This window comes from Oncorhynchus mykiss, chromosome 12, assembly GCF_013265735.2.
Source record: "Oncorhynchus mykiss isolate Arlee chromosome 12, USDA_OmykA_1.1, whole genome shotgun sequence".
NCBI lineage: Eukaryota > Metazoa > Chordata > Actinopteri > Salmoniformes > Salmonidae > Oncorhynchus > Oncorhynchus mykiss.
The window spans coordinates 38,517,260-38,534,406 of record NC_048576.1 but is presented as its reverse complement, the minus strand read 5'-3'; the positions used below and the strand labels follow the sequence as shown (position 1 = coordinate 38,534,406).

General features: G+C 41.1%; 1 protein-coding gene across 3 annotated transcripts in view; it reads right to left on the bottom strand.

Annotated features, from left to right (window-relative positions):
* kcnj6 (potassium inwardly rectifying channel subfamily J member 6) overlaps positions 1-16,339 on the bottom strand; it is a 109,215-nt gene extending 92,876 nt beyond the window's left edge. The window contains exons 1-4 of one of the 3 annotated variants that reach the window (XR_002475645.2): positions 15,979-16,339; positions 13,196-13,298; positions 10,779-10,854; positions 7,963-10,605 (exon numbers count right to left, since the gene is read on the bottom strand). Coding sequence is in view for 1 of the 3 variants with exons in the window: in XM_021623705.2 (XP_021479380.2) it covers positions 15,979-16,006 (28 nt within the window). In the remaining 2 variants the exon portion in view is untranslated. Of the gene's footprint in view, positions 1-7,962; positions 10,606-10,778; positions 10,855-13,195; positions 13,299-15,978 lie in introns of those variants that run through there. The other 2 variants (XR_005034972.1, XM_021623705.2) reach the window with 2 other exon arrangements.
* Between the last annotated feature and the right edge of the window lie 808 nt (positions 16,340-17,147).

Here is a 17,147-nt window from a genome sequence, read left to right as displayed (position 1 = left end):
GATGGTCAGTTTTACGTGGGTATGTTTGTTAGCATGAGTGATTGATGCTCTGTTGCTATATAGGAAGCCGATTCTAGAGTTAATTTTGGATTGGAGATGCTTAATGTGAGTCTGGAAGGAGAGTTTACAGTCTAACCAGACACCTAGGTATTTGTAGTTGTCCACGTATTCTAAGTCAGAGCCGTCCAGAGTAGTGATGCTGGACGGACGGGCAGGTGCGGGCAGTGATCGATTCGATCGAAAAGCATGCATTTAATTGTACTTGCGTTTAAGAGCAGCTGGAGGCCATGGAAGGAGAGTTGTATGGCATTGAAGCTCGTCTGGAGGTTAGATAACACAGTGTCCAAGGAGGGGCCAGAAGTATACAGAATGGTGTCATCTGCGTAGAGGTGGATCAGAGAATCACCAGCAGCAAGAGCAACATCATTGATGTATACAGAAAAGAGAGTCGGCCCGAGAATTGAACTCGGTGGCACACCCATAGAGACTGTCAGAGGTCCAGACAACAGGCCCTCCGATTTGACACACTGAACTCTATCAGAGAAGTAGTTTGTAAACCAGGCGAGGCAATCATTTGAGAAACCAAGGCTGTCGAGTCTGCCAATAAGAATGTTGTGATTGACAGAGTCGAAAGTCTTGGCCAGGTCGATGAATACGGCTGCACAGTAATGTCTCTTATCGATGGCGGTTATGATGTCGTTTAGAACCTTGAGCGTGGCTGAGGTGCACCCATGACCAGCTCTGAAACTAGATTGCATAGCGGAGAAGGTATGGTGGGATTCTAAATGGTCAGCAATCTGTTTGTTAACTTGGCTTTCGAAGACCTTAGAAAGACAGGGTAGGATAGACTTAGGTCTGTAGCAGTTTGGGTCTAAAATGTCACCCCCTTTGAAGAGGGGGATGACCGCGGCAGCTTTCCAATCTTTGGGAATCTCAGACGATACGAAAGAGAGGTTGAACAGGCTAGTAATAGGGATTGCAACAATTTCGGCGGATAATTTTAGAAAGAGAGGGTCCAGATTGTCTAGCCCGGGTGATTTGTAGGGGTCCAGATTTTGCAGCTCTTTCAGAACATCGGCTATCTGGATTTGGGTAAAGGAGAATTGGATGGGGCTTTGGCGCTTTGCTGTGGAGGGTGCCGGTCAGCTGACCGGGGTAGGGGTAGCATGGCCAGCCGTAGAGAAACGCTTATTGAAATTCTCAATTATAGTGGAGTTATCGGTGGTGACAATGTTTCCTAGCCTCAGAGCAGTGGGCAGCTGGGAGGAGGTGCTCTTATTCTCCATGGACTTTACAGTGTCCCAGAACTTTTTTGAGTTAGTACTACAGGATGCAAATTTCTGTTTGAAAAAGCTTGCCTTAGCTTTTCTAACTGCCTGTGTATATTTGTTCCTAACTTCCCTGAAAAGTTGCATATCACGGGGGCTATTCGATGCTATTGCAGAACGCCACAGGATGTTTTGTGCTGGTCAAGGGCAGACAGGTCTGGCGTGAACCAAGGACTATTTCTATTCCTAGTTCTACAATTTTTGAGAGGGGCATGTTTATTTAAGATGGTGCTGAAGGCACTTAAAAAAAATAGCCAGGCATCATCTACTGACGGGATGAGGTCAATATCATTCCAGGATACCCCGGCCAGGTCGATTAGAAAGGACTGCTCGCAGAAGTGTTTCAGGGAGCGTTTGACAGTGATGAGGGGTGGTCGTTTGGTCGCAGACCCATTACGGATGCAGGCAATGAGGCAGTGATCGCTGAGATCTTGATTGAAAACATCAGAGGTGTATTTGGATGGCGAATTAGTTAGGATGACATCTATGAGGGTGCCCGTGTTTACTGATTTGGGGTTGTACCTGGTAGGTTAATTGATAATTTGTGTGAGATTGAGGGCATCAATCTTAGTTTGTAGGATGGCCGGGGTGTTAAGCATGTCCCAGTTTAGGTCACCTAGTAGCACGAGCTCAGAAGATAGATGGGGGGCAATCAGTTCACATATAGTATCGAGGGCACAGCTGTGGGCAGAGGGAGGTCTATAGCAAGCGGCAACAGTGAGAGACTTGTTTCTGGAAAGGTGAATTTTTAGAAGTAGAAGCTCAAATTGTTTGGGTACAGACTTAGAAAGTAATACAGAACTCTGCAGGTTATCTTTGCAGTAGATTGCAACACCGCCCCATTTGGCAGTTATATCTTGGCGGAAAACGTTATAGTTAGCAATGGAGATTTCAGGGTTTTTGGTGGTTTTCCTAAGCCAGGATTCAGACACGGCTAAGACATCTGGGTTGGCAGAGTGTGCTAAAGCAGTGAGTAAAACAAACTTAGGGAGTAGGCTTCTAATGTTAACATGCATGAAACCAAGGCTTTAACGTTTACAGAAGTCAACAAATGAGAGCACCTGGGGGGTGGAAGTGGAGCTAGGCACTGCAGGACCTGGATTAACCTCCACATCACCAGAGGAACGGAGCAGGTTTCTGGGCACGATAGCATAGATTAAAGGCATAGTGTACAGACAAAGGTAAGGTAGGATGTGAGTACATTGGAGGTAAACTTAGGCGTTGAGTAATGAAGAGAGAGATATAGTCTCTAGAGATGTTTAAGCCAGGTGATGTCATCGCATATGTAGGAGGTGGAACAACATGGTTGGTTAAGGCATATTGAGCAGGGCTAGAGGCTCTACAGTGAAATAAGACAGTAATCACTAACCAGGATAGTAATGGACAAGGCATATTGATATTAGAGAGAGGCATGCATAGCCAAGTGAACATATGGGTCCAGTGAGTGGTTGGGCTGGCTGGGGACACGGCGATTCAGACAGTTAGCAGGCTAACAAGCTAACAGTTAGTAGGCCGGAGCTAAACAAGCTAGCAGCTAGTAGACCAGGGCAAGCTAGCAGTTAGCAGGCCGGGTTAACAAGCAAGCAGTTAGCATGGGCTAACAGTTAGTAGACCAGGGCAAGCTAGCAGTTAGCAGACCGGGTTAGCAAGCAAGCAGTTAGCAAGGGCTAGCAGTTAGCAGACTGGGCAGGCAAGCTAGCAGTTAGCAGACCTGGTTAGCAAGAAAGCAATTAGCCGACCGGGCAGGCAAGCTAACAGTTAGCAGACCAGGGCCCGGCCGTTTAGCAGTTAGCAGACGGATACCAACATGGCCATCAAGGAACTTCACTGGACTTTATGCAAACTGGAAACCATATATGCTGAGGCTTCATTTATTGTAGCCGGGGACTTTAACAAACTAATCTGATATCAATCAGCATATCAATTGCAGTACACGAGTGAGTAACACACTCGACCACTGCTACTCTAACTTCCACGATGCATACAAGGTCCTCCCCCGCCCTCCTTTTGGCAAATCTGACTATGACTCCATCTTGTTGCTCCAAAAACTAAAACAGGAAGTGCCCGTGCTTAGGTCTATCCAACTCTGGTCTGACCAATCGGATTCCACGCTTCAAGATTGCTTCGATCACGTGGCCTGGGATATGTTCCTGGTAGCCTCAGACAATAACATTGACGTATACACTGAGTCAGTGAGGGAGTTTATAAGGAAGTGTATAGGAGATATTGTACCCACTGTGACTATTAAAACCTTCCCTAACCAGAAACCGTGGATTGATGGCAGCATTCGGGCAAAACTGAAAGCACGTACCACCGCATTTAATCATGGAAAGGCGACTGGAAACATGACCGAATACAAACAGTGTAGTTATTCCCTCCATAAGGCAATCAAACAAGCAAAGTGTTAGTATAGAGACAAAGTGGAGTCGCAATTCAATGGCTTAAACACGAGACGTACACTACCGGTCAAAAGTTTGGGGTCACTTAGAAATGTCCTTGTTTTTGAAAGGAAAGCTACATTTTTGACCATAAAAATAACCTAAAATTGATCAGAAATACAGTGTAGACATTGTTAATGTTGTAAATGACTATTGTATCTGGAAACTATTTGTAATGGAATATCTACATAGGCGTACAGAGGCCCATTATCAGCAACCATCACTCATGTGTTGCCATGGCAAGTTGTGTTAGCTAATCCAAGTTTGTCGTTTTAGAAAACCCTTTTGCAATGATGTTAGCACAGCTGAAAACTGTTGTTCTGATTAAAGAAGCAACAAAAATGGCCTTCTTTAGACTAGTTGAGTATCTGGAGCATCAGCATTTGTGCGTTTGATTACAGGCTCGAAATGGCCAGAAACAAATAACTTTCTTCTGAAACTTATCAGTCTATTCTTGTTCTGAGAAATGAAGGCTGTTCCATGCGAGAAATTGCCAAGAAACTGAAGATCTCATACAACGCTGTATACTACTCCCTTCACAAAACAGTGCAAACTGTCTCTAACCAGAATAGAACGAGGAGTTGGAGGCCCCGGTGCACAACTGAGCAAAATTACAAGTATATTATAGTGTTTAGTTTGAGAAACAGACACCTCACAAGTCCTCAACTGGCAGCTTCATTAAATAGTACCTGCAAAACACCAGTCTCAACATCAAAAGTGAAGAGGTGACTCTGGAATGCTGGCCTTCTAGGCAGAGTTCCTCTGTCCAGTGTCTGTGTTCTTTTGCCAATCTTAATCTTTTATTTTTATTGGCCAGTCTGAGATATGGCTTTTTCTTTGCAGCTCTGACTAGAAGGCCAGCATGCCGGAGTCGCCTCTTCACTTTTCGAATGCACTGTATGGCTGGAGACGTTAGCAGACGTCAAATTACAGGGTAGCCTACACTGTTGACTCTGACAAACAGATCAATAAAAGCGACATTGTCCATATAATAGGCTTACGAGAAGGTGAGACAAAAATAGACAGGAGTAGGCTAATTAGGGTATATCATTTATAATTATAATATATAATTCAACAGACACCTCCCTCGGTGAGTCATGTAGTTTCTCCTATTTCTCTCTTGCTCATTCTCCCTGTCACTCACTCAAACTCACTCAAACTCTCACATGTACAGTTGAAGTTGGAAGTTTACATATACTTAGGTCGGAGTCATTAAAACTCATTTTTCAACCACTCCACAAATGTCTTGTTAACAAACTATAGTTTTGGTAAGTCGGTTAGGACATCTACTTTGTGCATGACACAAGTCATTCTTCAAACAATTGTTTACAGACAGATTATTTCACTTATAATTCACTTTATCACAATTCCAGTGGGTAAGAAGTTTACATACACTAAGTTGACTGTGCCTTTAAACAGCTTGGAAAATTCCAGAAAATTATGTCATGGCTTTAGAAGCTTCTGATAGGCTAATTGACATAATTTGACATCAATTGGAGGTGTACCTGTGGATATATTTCAAGGCCTACCTCCAAACTCAGTGCCTCTTTGCTTGACATCATGGGAAAATCGAGTCCTATATAAAAAAAATATATCTAATGAAGGATAATTAACATTCATGTCTAAAGGCTTGATTCTGTCGACATACATACTTGAGGTAGGGTTCATTCAGATCAAATGGTTACAAGATTGGAGAGTGAAGGACAGTGCCTGTTGCGCACTGCACATCACTCACCTGTGATAAAGGAGAATGGTGCTGTAATGTATAGGGGCCATTTTACAGGCTCCTTACCAATTCTGCTATTTTGTGTTTTTTAGGCGCTGATCTGAACTTTTTTTTAACATAATGTTTCTGTCATCGTTTCCTTTGACCGAAAAGAGCTTCTGAAAATCAGAAGAGCCTTTTACCTCATGATAAGCTGTAGACCATACTATTTACCAGGAGAGTTTTCATCTATATTTTTCGTAGCTATCTATTTACCACCACACTATTTACCACGCAATTTCAACTAATGTTTGAGACATGCCATGCTAATGTAAGGTGAGGATTAGCTAGATGAAACTTCTCTCTTCGATGATAGCCCAAGCACTCCAACAGTGTCTCCTCAGGTCAAGTATGCAGCCATTTGCACATCTCCAGTCAAAACAGGCAGTTAACCCACTGTTCCTAGGCTGTCATTGAACGTAAGAATTTGTTCTTAACTGACTTGCCTAGTTAAATAATTGCCTTCATTGTTTTCCTTAATAATAATTACTATGCATCCCTGTCAAAGTAAGTGCCGTATTACCTTATCATAAAACAGTTTCTGTGTAACATGTTATGTCATTTCTACTGTAGCACACCATATTTATATATGGCGCATAATGTATTATTTGTGTATTCATTTATAACTGCAGACAAGTGATGTATTGATTTCATAAACTTTATGGTGTTATACTCAATTGTGCTTATGTAGTTATATTTTTATATTAGTTCTGTAAAACAATGGTAATTTCTCCAAAGAAGTATTAGCTTGTGTTGTATCCTTGGAAGCTGCCTTGGCCTTATCATGACCATTGCATTGTCCTGTGTATTAATTTGGTCTGCATAGGTCTGCCCTGCCCCATTGTGAAGCCCTTGTGGAGCTCTTCAGTTATTGTAATATTGTTTTATTGAATATATTTTATTCTAATTACTAATAATTCCTCTTTATTCTGTACTTTCAGAAGCCACATACATACAGTATTGAACAAAACTTGCCAACATCATAACTGGAACTGAACACGTGCAGAAGATTGAGGTCAGCTTTTGTATGCTAGCAACATACTGTTTGGAGAGGGAGTAGGGAAGTTGAGGGAGTGGAGAGGATGATGAGGGAGAGGTGGGTGAGATATTGTCAATATAATTGCATAATAGAACTGCATTTGATTTGTATGTGAACTGTCCAATTACAAAAAACGTTGTTCAGTAATCATCTAGATGTTAGATGGCGGTGAACTATGTGGCCATTGAGGACAGCAGTGTAGATCAGATGGAAAAATATCTTCTTATACCACTTGGTGGTTTTCCGAGTGCATGTCACAAAGCTGTTTATCATGTCCGCTTTATCCACTGCCCCCATTTTGCGATTAAAGTCAAGCACACAGTCTGGTTTGATTGTTCTCTTTCCTGTCAGGTGGTCCACCTTCCCCGTGGTTGTCTCTTCTCCTGTAGCTCCAAGGCATAGCAATTGGTCTCCAACACTGTCTCCCACCAGATCCCCTGTCAGAATCAGCTTGAAGCATTCTGCCTCAGAGGGAGATGGCAAGGGGCTTTGCACTCCAGACTGGCTTATCAAAGCCAACAACAGGGCCAGGAGGAGTGAAATGGCAGGAGGCCTTCCAGCTACCACAGACTTCCGTACTTCACCCACTTTTGGTGTGCCTCCAAAACCACCAGCATCTTCAGAGGGACCTGGGACTTTGTCGATGGACAAGGTGTCCTCAGAATCAGGGTTCTCACTGGCCACAAGGTGGGGGGCGGGGGCTGCTGCTCCTCCTCCTCGCTGTCAGTGTCAGAATCTGATTCCTCACTGTCATAGTCAGAATCATTGTCAGAATGGACAAAAATCTCCAGAATTTCTGCTTTTTTGACTGAATGGTTTCCAAGTGAGTGTTAGGGGTGATGTGATTGGCTGGTGTGGTGATACTGATGCTTTGTCTCCAGATAGTTTGTTTACATAGCAGGTTAATGTAATTAATGTGTCAGGTTAGGATAACTAAAGCAGCAGGTTAGGTAAATTAACATAGGAGGTTACGAGAATGAGGTTAAGGTTAGGAAGAGGGTTCGGGATAGGCTTAACTACAATGCTACAGTTGTCAACAACCGTTGTCTCCGACATGACCCCTAGGGGTGGCAGGGTAGCCTAGTGGTTAGAGCGTTGGACTAGTAACTGAAAGGTTGCAAGTTCAAATCCCCAAATCTATTGTTCTGACAGGCAGTTAACCCACTGTTCCTAGGCCGTCATTGAAAATAAGAATTTGTTCTTAACTGACTTGCCTAGTTAAATAAAGGTAAAAAAATACATTTAAAAAAAGAGAGCTGTTCTTGGCCTAGCTACTCCATCTAGCTACAATGGTAGAAACTTAAACAGACCATCTGTGGTGACAAATCCTCAGTATTGTTTTCATAATACCGGCACGGGCCACTTGTATCAATAAATCACCATCAGAAATTGGTTTGTGTGGTAATACATTTTTTATTTACAGTTTTAAGTACTGGTGACATTTCATGCATTCCGATTCTTGCATAGATTATAATGGACACATATAATGTGTGTAAAATACATTTTAGAAGGTTGTTCTGGTTAGTACACATCAAAGGGTTAATGCAGGAAACAGAACTGTCTTACCTAATTTTTACCAGCAAGTCACTTCTGCAACTAGAAACGAAAAAACTATTGAACACATTTATTCCACACACAGGGACGCATACAAAGCTCTCCCTCGCCCTCCGTTTGGCAAATCAGACCATAACTCTATCTTTCTTATTCCTGCTTACAAGCAAATACTCAAACAGGAAGTACCAGTGATGAGCTCAATGCGGAAGTGGTCCGATGAAGCAGATGCTAAGCTACACGACTGTTTTGCTAGCACAGACTGGAATATGTTCCGGGACTCGCCCGATGGCATTGAGGAAATTACCACGTCGGTCACCGGCCTCATTAATACTTGCCAGAGGACAGCTAGTTTCCGTTCTCCTCTAGGTAAATGTACTTTATACAAAACCTAGGAGGCGCGTGGTTGTCACCCCCTTCCATAGACTTACACAGTAGATTGACTAATGATTACACCCTAGATCAGGACACTAACCCGGACGCTTATAAGAAATCCCGCTATGCCCTTGGATGAACCACCAAACAGCCAAAGCATCAATACAGGACTAAGATTGAATCCTATCCTATCCTAATCCTTCAAGCTGATTCTGGCCCTGATGCTCCTCGGATGTGGCAGGACTTGTAAACTATCATGGATTACAACGGGAAACCCAGCTGCGAGCTGCCCAATTACACAAGCCTTCCAGACAAGCTAAATGCCTTGCTTCGAGAAAAGCAACATCAACGGGGCTGTAGTTGAGTGGGTCGAGAGCTTCACGTTCATCAATGGCAAGCAGTACAGAAGTCTAGAACCAACAGGACCCTGAACAGCTTCTACCCCAAAGCCATAAGACTGCTAAACAGTTAGTTAAATAGTTAACCAAATAGATATCCGGACTGTCTGCATTGACCCTTTTTGCATACTTTTTTTGACTCATCACATACGGTGCTGCTGCTGTTTACTATCTGTGACTTTATTCCTAGTTATATGTACATATCTACAGTACCCCGTACCCTTGCACATCGACACGGTACTGGTACCCATTGTCTATAGCCAAGTTATCTATATTCATAGTGTATCTATTATTACTTTTGTAATTAGATGTTTAACCTTTCTATAATTTATCTATTTTCTTTCTCTCTGCATTGTTGGGAAGGGCCCGTAAGTAAGCATTTCACTGTTAGTCCACACCTGTTGTTTACGAAGCATGTGACAAATAACATTTCATTTTACCTTGAATCTGAGCGGAGGCGGTTAGCATTTTGAAACTATTTAACCATAATCTTAATTGTTTAAAACCTGGATGTTTCATGTCATTTTATGAAGCATATCATATCTTGTTTTAAAGTAGCCTAGCCTAGCCAAGCCAAAATACGATCATAGACATGTTGGGGGAATTATTATTATATAAACACTTTATATGCCATTGAAACCAGCATTATCTATTGGTTTTCAAATCAATGTTATTTTATTGTCCAGCAGCCAAAGGCATAATCCTAGTCAAATCAGTAACCCAGTTGATGCATCTTTAGATCTCCCCATTCTCATGCGGTGCGCTTTTGAGAATGGTGTTTTGTCGCTAATTACATTTCCTGCCTTCTAGATGGTAGTGGGGTAAACAGGCCGTGGCTCGGGTAGCTGAGGTCCTTGATAATCTTCTTGGCCATTCTGTGACCCCGGATGCTGTAGATGTCCTGGAGGGCAGGCATGCATTGGGCTGACCACACCATTGTCTGGAGAGCCCTGTGGTTGCGGACGGTGGAATTGATGAGGATCTACCCCATCACACCACTCTTATTAATCATTAATAAAAAATAATACAATGGGCCATTATATCGTCTGTTTCCCAGTATTAAACTTTAATTGGTGCCTATGTAAACAAATATAAATATGAAATGTTTTCAATATCCAACTTGTTCCTCTACAATACTTTTTAGGGTTGGTAATAAGCTGTAGTCAGGTGGTCATTACCAGGTTATGATGAGGTCTTAACTATGACCAGTACATAATATAGCACATAATAGTGGTCAAAACTATGACCAGCTGGTCAGATAGAGGTCACAATTATGACCAACTGGTATCATGGCCAGAAAAATAATTAATATTCTGGTCAGTAAAAATATGTAAAAACCTCCATAATTTTCTTCACGGTGACAGCTGAGAACCCTTTTAGGTTCTAGATGGCACTTTTTTTGATTAACCCTTTTAGGTACTAGATGGCATCTTTTTTCTCTTGGGGAATCCAGTTTCTCTCCTGATGCAGAGAAAAAAACTGTAATGATCATTAGCATAGCTAGTACAAACCTAGCTCTTACAAAGCTGGCTAGTAGGAATCAATACACATTGAAGATCAGAGTATCAAACAGAAGAAAAAAAAAGAAAAAACCCCACAAAACTTGACTATTGATTTAAGGAGTGGTGGTGCTGCTCTCTCCTTTCCACAAGGTGTGTGGCCAAGCACTGCTGTAGAGGACATGCATCAGGTCATTGACATTTTTCAGGAACTGTAAAGACAGAGACAAATCACGATTAACCATTACCTAAGGTCTTCACTAAGTTAGACTTAGCATAGAAAGTACATTCTATTACATTGCCCCTCAGCAATCTGTCAGTCAGGCAGACATACGGAGAGAGATCGAGAGAGAGATAGACAGCAAAACATAGGCTATTTACGTACATTTCTTAGTTAGGATAACTTCTGTACTCCTTCCTTTTGTTCCCTCCTCTATCCTGCCATCCAAGCTAGAAGATTCCTGCAAAAAAGAAAACCAAGAATTGAAAAAGGCAGTTGAGAGTTGTAACGTTAGAATGAGTGTTGAGGGGGAGCTGGGATAGACAAAATGTATTGTATTGTCAAATACAAAATACAAGTATCCCTGATGAATCAAGAAAAACTTCACTTCCATATGTTTCAAGAATTAGGATATCTTAAAATATCTCTCTCTCTCTCTCTCTCTCTCTCTCTCTCATACACACACACACACACACACAGCTGGCATGACACAATGTTGACATGATGAAAATCTTTTCAATATGTTTTTGTGATCATCATCATCATCTCTCTCCCCCTCTCTCCAATACGAAAATGTGGCTCCGGACATTTGACCGGCAGCATTTTAACATTTGAGAAATTTACCAGACCTGTATGCATTGGATGCGTAACCTGATTAGGACATCGACCCAAGGTACTCAGAATGACAGAAATCACATTTAGATTATGGTAATTCATCTTAACAGAACCTGCAAGTTGAGGATGCAACGATGCGCGGTCCTTCTTACCGAATTCTGATGCCAACAAGACATTTCATGTGACAGAGATTAAAATATAATTTCTAAATTTAGAAAGAGGGGAGATCTGATATACAACAACGAACATGGGGTGCTAGGATTGTGCATTTGGCTACTGGACAATGAAAGAAAGTTTATATAAAATAATTGCCTCCACGGATATGGTCTGATTTTGGCTGGGTTACTTTGAAGCAAGGTACTTTGAAGCAACCATTAAATATATGTTTTCAAAATGCATACTGCCTCCAGCTCATTACAAAGTGGTTTGAGATACTGTAGCTGTCGCGCTGTCTGACAGATTTTCCGCTCTAAGGGTCTGTATCTGTATGCTATAAGCATGACTGGTCAAGTGTATTTACATCGACTGGTATTAACATCAATGAATAGGATAAAAAGCATTATTTCACAATGGGATTTTTTCTTCTCCCAGACAATTGGCCAGTACCAATTTTGTTTATCTGCTTTTCTATTTTTTTTATCTGCCAAAAGCCAGCTAATACTGGCTAATGGAAACTATTTCTGCAAATATGTCAATACCACTTGGGAGTCCTCTTACATTTGGGAACTTAACAGTCCTATTGATCAAACAACCATGAAAAGTTAGGCTTTCTCTCCCTCAGTTATGCACATCAACAAAAAAATCAACAACTAATGCTAGCCATAGAAAGATGAGCTAAAATCTAACGAAGGAACATTAGATAAACTCTCTCAAACTTTTTCATTTAATTGACAGTCAAAATTGCACTGATAAACAGTGGGGAATTGTAGCCTACTCCTCCTTCTTCAGCTTGCCTGCTAACAATACATGCTTGTCCCAACCAAGTTCCCAAAGCTAACTGGCTAAAGTTGGCTAGCTTGCTAGCTAGCTACTTCTAGACACAAACGAGAGAACACCTTACTGACCATTTTACTCGCCCTAGCAAAGCTGGTCAAGCTGTTTACATGTTATCTAGAGCGTTCATGACTAACTATTCATTTATTTTCTTACGTTTACTGACACTGGTCGGTCATGTTCAGTGGGTGTTGCGCTTCGTAAATTCATCAGTTATTCTGCACTCTGCCACACTTAGCGAGATTGCTCTGAAATCGGAGTAAATAGCCAGAGTGAATTTGCGAACGCAAGCGATATGCTAACGGGATAACAGTCGTTCACCTGCATCTCTAGCTGTGTACAGTATAGTCACCGAAAAATTATATGAGGGGGAAAAGTCACTCACTCACCCACTCCTCCAATGACATGACATGACATCCTCCTAGCAGCTAGCTATCTAGCTAACATTTAGCTTGCTACGTAAATAGATATGCCAGCCTATTAGCCACATTATGACTGACTTGTGATCATTGCCCTTGCTAGTTTGATTGTATTGACATTACCAGCCTTAGTTACATTCATTTGTTTTTGTCCTAAATATTGAGCAATTGAAACTGAAACAGTGCATCCCAAATGGAAGCAGCAAACTATGTACCAGGCCAGCTGTGATTTAAACCTGATCGTAATATTTTTTGGAGTACCAAGAAATGCATTGGTGAATTATATTAATCATGCATTGAACTGCATCCATCTATTCTGCCAACAATGCCTTAGTGTACATCATGAAATGTTACGGCAAATATAACCTATTTTTAAAACCTTTTATAAAGTTGGTTCTGTAGCATAAACTGGACATTTTCGATTTTGGGATGATATTATGATTGTCTGTTTGTTTCACATCTGCAAAGTAGTTAAAAAGCTGACAATTCCACTTTAACTAAACAGATATCAAAATGTTAGCTAGCTAGCTACAACAGGTAACAATTTTAACTTACCATGTCCATGGAGGATTAGCCAGGGAGCTAACATTAGCTAGCTAAAACTAGCCAGCTAGCTAGCAACACTTTTCTTGATGTTCTTCTCCCCAACAAACCGCCGCTTTAAAATAAAACAAGAATGCAGGAGAACAGGGACTACCACTTAGCAGTCTAATCTTTTACATTTTTTTGTGTACATTCCGAGAAACTGATGTTGTTTCCCAGTGATGTTGTTGTGTAGCCTACTGGGCACTTTGTCCCAACATGCTGTATGGAATGTTGACGCTCGAGCAATATGCTCAAGCAAGCAGGCTGCCTGCGCTCACAGATCTATTGCTGCGCGAGGCACAGATTCCAATCCAAGTTTTAGCTGGAATTGATATGCCTACGTCCTTACTTAGTTACTGAAATTAAAATAAAATTACTGCATGCATTATGTTAATTGCTTAAAAGCTTTAAGGGAAAAGACAATTGTTATATTCTCAGGGTCAAATTCAGGTGCAATAATGCTTTTGTAATTATTGATGGAAATAAATGGGATAACAATAGGGTTTTGTAAATCCTGGTGGATTGTAGTAGGATATTGCAATGAAAGACATAGGCCTATGTGTTATTTGTTAAATTCTGAAAGCAAATGTAGTTAGTCATAATAGAACAGCAAATTGCATTCAGTGGAACAGAAGAAAATGTACAGAAAACTACAATAAATATTGCAATTAACATCAACAAAAGATTATCATTAGAAGCCAACACACACAGCAAGCTACCAGATATCATTCATTAAACAACAATTATTTCAATGTACTGCAGGTTTACCGCATTTTTGTATTATTGTGCATATTTATCTTACATGCTGGTAGCCAAGAACAAATGTTATGGAAGTGAATGTGCACTTTTCAATTGGGTGGCCTGCAACTATGAAAAACACTGCCATAGCCTGTAGTAAAAGCAAAAGCATTTATAGCATCGTAGATTCTATAATTTAGGGATCATTTCTGATAGCTATAGGACCGCAGAGACTGTCACTAATGTTAGCTTTTAATGACCTATCAAATTTGACGACCTGGAGGTGAAATATCACAATTCTTTGTTATTTTTAAAATTGGTATTTCATTACCTGCTGAATAAAAACTTCAAATGACCCTACTCCTGAAAAAAGTGAATTGGGCTGGATAAGCTGAAGTGGACTCGGCCAGAGTACCATTAACCGGAGCCCAGAGTAATATCATTCTGCCAGACTCTGGAAAAGCTTGGCCTGCATGAAGCCCACCGAGTCCATGCAGAGTGTCAAAATGGAATAGGGCCGAGCCCAGCATGTTGACTGGGTACAGTATGCCACGAGACCCTAACCTGCTTTGGTGCCTTCTGCCAGCTGTTGTTTGCCAAATGTGCTGAGCTGAATCATGCAAACACTTCTGGAAAAAAAACATTACTCCAACTGTAATACTTGTAATGGTTCTAATGTCTTATTTGCACTGGGTGCATGGCTTACAAACACTATGCACATGCTTATATAGATTGGTGTCTTTTAATTGAGTAGCATTTAGATAACTGGTCAGTAGTTCAATCAGATTTCAACCAAAAAACAGATATCACCCAAAATAATATGTATTTTTCATGACGTCAAAAAAACGTTTGGTTGCGATCTGGTAATAAGACTTCCCCGACCATTATTTCAACCACATCGTATGCCCACTGGGCTGCGCTGCTGCAGAAAGGCAACAGTCTGGAGGCTAGACCTATAGCCTAAAAAAAAAGACATTTCCCAGGATAGGGTAGCAAGCAACAGGCATTGTTCTTAAACAATAGTCTAACCTTACTCAGTTCACTCACCGGCTCCTTTCCTATGAAGATGACTTGTGTCTCAGAATTGTTCCCCTTTTCGTCCCCAAAACAGATCCTATCGTTTATCTTTTCTTCCGCAAGGTAGAGGGCTCCTCTACCTTTCGCTTTGTCCTGCCATCGAACCGATCCCCTTCAAGCGAGAAAGCTGCGCGCACACTCCATGGTTATGAATGTAAGATCTCCACGTCGCCATGGAGATGGAGGGAGCTCTTATCCAGAAAATAATAGGTATCGCTTCATTAGCAACAACGCTTCACCAAGCTGGCCCCTTCAGCATTTGCTTTGACGACAAAAATGCCTTATTGTCGTGATCACTAATTTAATGAGAAAGTATTCTCTATACAGAAGCTGATTCTAGAATAAGATTATATTCTAGAACATTAAAAAAATGTCAGGCCTGTGTTTGAAAGAACAAGACGCAATTTAATGGAAAATGCAATAACTGATAGTTAAATGTTTTTGTTTTATGGTATACTAACATTATTAGAAAGGTTCAAAACCTCAAGGAAAATAAAGTGCTTCATTAATATTCTGTGGAACATAGGCCTATAGGCTAAGTAGCCAACACAGATCTATGGAAATACTCTTTTGACAGATTTTTCTGATAAAGCACACACGTTATTCAATTACTGTTAATAATGTCTGACAAATGAGAATGCAAGGATAGATAAGAGATCATGTGGAAACCATCTGTATAAGGTTCCACTGTTCCTTTTTCACGTGCGGCAAGTGCATGTTATAAACGAGACTTCACACTCAAAGCTTGTTGCTTTTTCATTGCAATGATAACTGGATACTCTTGTTCACTTGTACAATTTACGAAAGATAAAAAGGGGAAACGGTGCACTGTGTTATGTAACATCACCCACTCCCCCACTTATATTATCCGTAATTTCTCAGTCACCACAAAACCAGTCTAACGTCCGGGGTAAAATAAGCCAGTTTACATAACCTACCTTGTTGATAGACGCCGCTCTTATTCATTCATTCTGTTGAACAATTAAGATTGTCGTTTCACATAGGGGCAACGTAGGCTAAGAGTTGCTAATTTCACCTTTCCCCTCACATCTCGTTGAAAAATCCATCTCCTTTCATTCTGTTATGTCCCCTTCTTTTGAGCTCGGCCAAGTATGAAGAGAGAGAGAGAGAGAGAATGGGCGAGAGAAAGTCTGAGTGAGGGAGAGTAGGCTATTTGTGTGTAAAGAGGGACAGGGGTTGAGAGAGAAAGAAAGAGCGGGAGAGGGGGAGGAGGACTTCAAATAGCTGAGATCCAGGTTGTTGTGTATGGACAGAGCTGTCATGAGGAAGTGTATGAGTATTGAGGAAATCACAGAGGATCTGTGGAAGCAACCCAACCAGGCAACCTGGTCTCAGAGCATTTAGTATTATTCTGTACGTAAATCCGTGACACTCCATTTAGTATGATATGTTATGAATAACAATTTGTAATATGTGTTCTGAATTTGCAAAAAGGTACAATATGTTACGAATTTGTAAAACATATGATATGTTACAAATTCTAGCTAGATGGCTAACGTTAGCTATCTAGCTAACATTAGCTAGGCTATGGGTTGGAGTTGGGGTTAAAGTTAAAGTTAAGTTTAGGAGTTAGGTTAAAGGGTTAAGGTTGGGGGAAGGGTTAGCTAAAAGAGTTAAGGTTAGAGTTAGGGGAAGAGTTAGCTTAAAGGGTTAAAGTCAGGGTTAGGAGAAGGTTTAGATAACATGCTAAGTAGTTGCAAAGTAACTAAAAAATAGTAGGTAGTTGAAAAGTTGCTAATTAGTTGCTAGATGTTTGTGTTGTACCAGCAAGGTCTCATAGACTAGATGTAACAGTAAATGTAAATCCGGAACACTAAAATGAGTCTGAAATGGTACGTTTGTATGGTTAGCAGTGGGGCAAAAAAGTATTTAGTCAGCCACCAATTGTGCAAGTTCTCCCACTTAAAAGATGAGAGAGGCCTGTAATTTTCATCATAGGTACACTTCAACAATGACAGACAAAATGAGAAAAAAAATCCAGAAAATCACATTGTAGGATTTTTTATGAATTTATTTGGATGGTCTGGATGGGCATCTGTCCACGGTGGCAGCTCTGGCGCGGGACGTGGACCCCACTCCACCATAG